This window comes from Nicotiana sylvestris, chromosome 7 (genome assembly GCF_000393655.2).
Source record: "Nicotiana sylvestris chromosome 7, ASM39365v2, whole genome shotgun sequence".
Taxonomy (NCBI): domain Eukaryota; kingdom Viridiplantae; phylum Streptophyta; class Magnoliopsida; order Solanales; family Solanaceae; genus Nicotiana; species Nicotiana sylvestris.
The window spans coordinates 39833756-39838933 of NC_091063.1; the positions used below are offsets into that span (position 1 = coordinate 39833756).

Here is a 5178-nt window from a genome sequence, read left to right on the forward strand (position 1 = left end):
CTGTATCCTACTCATGCTGAAGGATCCTCAGAAACCCAATCCAGGAGTCATAAACCTAACTACAAGTTCAGTGAATCCAATAAAAGTTGAAGCTAATACAACAAATTTCTCCACAATGAGTGTATCCAATATCAGTTGATGCTGATATAGCAAAGTTATCCATAATTGGTTATTTTATCCAGAACCCTGTCTTCCAACCTTAAAACATGATATGTTGTAAGTCAAAACTACTATATTTATACATCCAACAAAATCTAATTCAAAAAGAGATCTGAATTTAGTCTTTGGTTTCCTGCCATAATGCACTAGAGCGAGAATTCAACCATAAATTGATGATGAATAAACAGGGTCAGTAGTAACCTAGGAAGGTAAAATAATGCAAATGCCCCAGAGTCATTAGGTTTAGAAGATACACCTAAGGTGATAGGTTGGATTATATATAAATCCCCAACCATGCCCAATATATTATTTTACTAAAGATGAACTTCGCTTAATTACTTTCCAACAAATGAAGTTCACTCTCAGACAAAACGCTCACTCAATTTCTTCCAGAGACTACATTATTATAATTGAAGCAGAAAAAGAATTTTGCATATACATGAAAAAAATAGTACTAATAAATGATCACCCATGCTGAAGCATAACTAACTCAAGGAATGAAATTCCAATCCATGTAAATACTTTGATTTCATTTTCCCAAGCTCTTCAAGAACAGAAAGGCTTGTGTTTCCTTTAATGGTGATCAGAGCTTACAGCAACCTACACTTGAAGTTTCATTTCTAAGGACAAGCAAGTAGACCTAGTTTCTAAGTGTCTTGCACTATACACTCTTTTCTGCCCATAAGAAAAGGAAAACCAGATAAACAACAGTAGGCAGCCCTTTTCACATGTATGAAGTTTGAATGCTGATACAATATTTTCCATCACAACGTGGCCACAGTTATTCCAACTTGAACATCGACCTCATGAAAATCCATGAGCAACACAACGGTACTGAGGTCTGTTGTCAGCCAGTCCAAAACCGGGGTACTGATAGTCTCCCCCTGCTGACTAGAGGAAAATTACACAGCATAAGAATTCTGATCAGCTCATATGAGTTTCAAACCAGTTAAATATTTGTTCAGACTGCAAGCTGGTCATTTCATGATAAGCAAAAGCAAGATTCATTTCCTCTTGAATGTGATTCGCTATGGACTTGTCTGGGAGAATAATCTCTCTCTCCTTGACAACTGCTTTCCATTGTATAGCACGTCCATCATTTCTCATGAAACCTTTCATATCAATGAAACCCTTTTCCTGGAACAGACTATACAACTTCTCTGAGGTAGTTAGATCAAGACCCGGAATCCTATCAGCTAAGAGATTAGGTGACAATGCAAACTCCGTTCATTTGACCTCAGCAACATCAATGCCTTTTCCCTTCAAGAGTGTCAAGTATCTCTGTATTCTCCGTCTTCTCCTTTCATCTTTGGGCATGTGCACGAAAAGGGTAGGAGGGTAATTCTTCGGTGTGTCCATTTGACCAAACAATCCCTCGGCAATCATTATTGTGATGCTACTAAATCTTAAATCCGTTGCAAGGGCTGAAACGAAATATCCACCAGATGAAGCACCCAACGCTACAAGAGGCAAGCTTTGAAGCTTTTGTTTCACAATCCACCTCTCAATAATATCTTTAATAATCAACCTTTCCTCTTCAAACGACCAGCACCTCCCAGCACTAGTTACTGCAAGAACTGCAAATCTCCTAGCTAAGGCATTAAGGACGATTAGCCTTTCTTCAGGTAGACCCGCACAATTTGGGCACTTAGGTGATCTATCCCAAAAGTTAGCTGCTTTACCATTACAACCATGTGCCAGAAAGAGAATTGCCTTGGGTGAGTCTGCGTTTTGCCATATTAAATCTGTTCCATTTCTGAACTCCACAGTTGGGTCTAACTTAACCGAAGAGCTAAAGCTATTCCAATTTTGTATCAATAAACCAGATGATGAATCAGATCTTTCTCCAGTTTCTCTATACAAAATAAAAACTAGGACACAAATTAAAATGAGAAATGTAGTAATAATCGGCATTCGCATATGCTGGGCATTATTTTGTTGTTTCAGCATCCGATTTCCCCGTTTGAGCATGCCTGGAAAAACAATCAATATAATAGGATCATACATTTTAGCAGCACATCTCTAGACAACTTTAAAACAGGTCAAAATGCACGTTATCATACAAAAGAGAGCGACAAACCTAATGAAAACCCTAGAAATACATGCTTTTGGGGGGTTAAAATAAGTAACCCGAACTTCAATTTCAAATATATAGAATCATTTGTTAAATGTCATTTATTGAAATACAGAGGAACAAAAATCACATTACATTAAATAGCATGAAACCTCTTAATTGAAGAATTAGTCAGTTAGCAAAGAAGGAAAACAAACTCTCTTTTCTGTAAGGTAGAATGAATTAGTAAGCCACTTTTGCATAAAATCAAACAAGTCCCGGGCATCACATTGTCAATTGATAAAGCATGTGAACTAAGATTGCGAACACCAATATACAAACCGAATCGTTTGAATTAATACTAATGAAACCGGGTATTGTAAATTACCTTAAAGCGCTTCACTAATGATGTCTCAAATTATTCTGTGAGGTTTTAGTGCTACCGGCCAAAAACTATTCATATCAATATCAATGAAGAATGAAGAAAGCTACTTACACGCGCCACGACGCGAGTACCCGAGCATGTCGCCAACTCCAATTTTGGGACTGGGCTCCCTTACAAATATTTTGATCCCAACAAGTACAAAAGAAAAAAGGGATTTTACACAAATAGCCGTTCATATTTATTATTTATTTTTTCTAGTCATATGCATAATTTCTAAATTGATTATAAATAATTATATACATATAATACATATATCATGCCTAGTATGCCTCCACGGGCGATTTTTAATTTAAGTAGTTGAGTTGACAGCTATTTAGGTTAATTGTTCAAGAAAATACTTGGAACTCTTGCAGTTTGAACCGAGGCCCAAGTTTCATTTGTTAGCCCGAGTTTGCGGTAAGTGCACAAGCAATCATTCTTATGGTTAGGGCTACTATTTAGACTTTAGAGACTAGTCAATACTTATTTTGTCTTAAAAATTTAAACTAACATTTCTAATTTCAGGACAATTCAGAGAATTTGTATCCCGAAATGTTGAATTGAAAAACTGAAATTAAAGACACATTGACTAATTTTTAAATAGCAGCCCCTTTGAATGACTATTTGGTGTCATTTCTACCCCGAGTTTTAGTTGTTAGCCCGAGTTTAGTTACCCTCAATGTAATAATAAGATCACAACGATCTTTACACAAATAGTTGGATAAAGATTTGTGGTTTTTTTCTAGCCGGTATATATAAATTATATACTAATTATACACACGTAAATTACACGTTCATCAACTAATTTTAATTTAAGCGGTTGAACGGGCAGCTATTTAGGTTTGGAAGCTCATGAATATTAAGATACTAATAAGATCATAGGGATTTTTTCGGAGCATGTATAAAAGTTATAGATATTCGTGCGTGTGTATGACATAAAGAAAATACTTTATTTCCTGTTAAATTATGCATATTGCGTGTGCGTGTATATAGACAAATTTATCTTTTATCGATTTTATACCAACTAGCGTAAGATCTACTAAGTGCCAGTCCTTTGCAACTCATGTAGGTTACTAATTTTTCTAATTTACTTCCATGTACAGTCAACTTAATTAAAGCACCAAAGTGAAACAAAATAGAAATTATAACCCATTATACCTGGATTATCCTCTCCTTTTCTTTTGAAAGAAACACTAAGGAATCAGGGACGGCCCGACCAATTTTGTGACCTAAAGCCAAACTGTATAAGGGGTCTATTTTTCTAACTTTTTTAGATGCAAAGTTATTATTAAATTTTTATAATCAATTTCTCTTAATAAGTCTTTCTCAATTGACAATATAACTAATTCATTTAATATCTTTGAGATAATTTTGATCTTACGTAAGGTTTTATCAATTTTAATTTTGAAACACTTTTTTCAGCTAAAGCAACGGTAATAGGAGTTATTAACATTATTCTATAAGTAATATAGGCATTTGAAAAATAGTCAAATCTTTTTATTTGATTGAAAGTATATCAATTAAATTGTTATCTTCTAATTGTACTATTTTTTAAAATATTTTTAATTCAAAAAATAAGTCTAAACTATCAATATTGGGTTGATTATTATGATTTAAGGAGTATTCAAGATGAAGCAATCTTTTTTCAAATTGATCTCCGTTTTTACCGCTAAATAGAAAATCAAAAATATTTTCATATGCCTCAAATTGTTCAAATCTATTTTAAAGTGAAAAAATAACCCTGTCTACTACTCTCTCTGATCCACAATAAATGACTTTTTTGGCTTTTATTTTGGTCCAAAATAAGTGTCCTTCTATATAATCGAGAAGGAATTAACTTTATTTTTTCAAAATTTGCCCTTATTTACATATCTCAATATGTCAAGTTAACAACATATAAATTTTAATTAAGGATAATTTAGTCAAAATACATTTTTGTTCTAGGAGTCAATATTTTCTTAAGGGGCACAACAAAGTTTAAAAAGTCATTTATTATGGACCTGAGGGAGTATGTATAAAAAGTAATGAACTATAAAGAACTCTTCGAGAGATTTTGAGATTTCACTATTAATATTCTTCTCAAATTGTTTCTTCCTATATATTACACGTTTCTTATGAAATTCGGGTTCCATATTAATTTCAAATGCAATTTTCTTGGCAGAAATCAAAGCAGTTGCAAATCCTTCATCTCTTTATTTGTTAAATAAAGAAATCAAAAAAAATCATTTCACATAAAAAAAATCTTAAAAATTTATATATAGCCTATTAGGTGTAAAAAAAAATGGGGCCTCCACAAAAATGGGGCCTAAAGCAGTTGCTTTACCTACTTTATTGACGGACCGCCCCTGCTAGGGATAAGCCATGACTTAGAGAACTATGTCGACATCACTTTTCTTTTATTTCACCATTGTTTACTCTTAAAATTGGATAACAATTAAACTTATAAGTGATTTTAAAGATATGTGATTTCACTTGGCACAAAATGATAAATATGAAAATTAATGTTAGAAATTAACAGTAAAATAAAGCAAACCAATATGAA

At 33.3% G+C, this 5178-nt stretch overlaps 1 protein-coding gene across 4 annotated transcripts; it reads right to left on the bottom strand.

Annotated features, from left to right (window-relative positions):
• Positions 1–586: 586 nt before the first annotated feature.
• Positions 587–2762, bottom strand: LOC104222326 (uncharacterized). Of its 4 annotated transcripts, none has more exons than XR_011400957.1 (2): positions 2601–2685; positions 587–2132 (listed from the first exon to the last, which is right to left on the bottom strand). XR_011400957.1 is itself a non-coding variant. In XM_070150771.1 (2 exons), the coding sequence occupies exons 1-2, from the start codon at positions 2734–2736 to the stop codon at positions 1387–1389; spliced, it is 774 nt and encodes a 257-aa protein (XP_070006872.1). In that variant the 5' UTR covers positions 2737–2762; the 3' UTR covers positions 587–1386. The 4 variants fall into 4 exon arrangements, 1 of the variants encoding a protein (XP_070006872.1); XR_011400959.1 differs by lacking the exon at positions 2601–2685 and adding an exon at positions 2386–2569; XR_011400958.1 differs by lacking the exon at positions 2601–2685 and adding an exon at positions 2369–2569.
• Positions 2763–5178: the final 2416 nt, after the last annotated feature.

What these genes read in the sequence shown, in the direction of transcription:
- LOC104222326 (XM_070150771.1), bottom strand. Translation starts at nt 2,736, where the DNA reads ATGCTCGGGTACTCGCGTCGTGGCGCGT. An exon ending in GTACTCGCGTCGTGGCGCGT is followed by an intron (nt 2,133 to 2,708) that starts GTAAGTAGCTTT and finishes TTGTTTTTCCAG; the next exon opens with GCATGCTCAAACGGGGAAAT.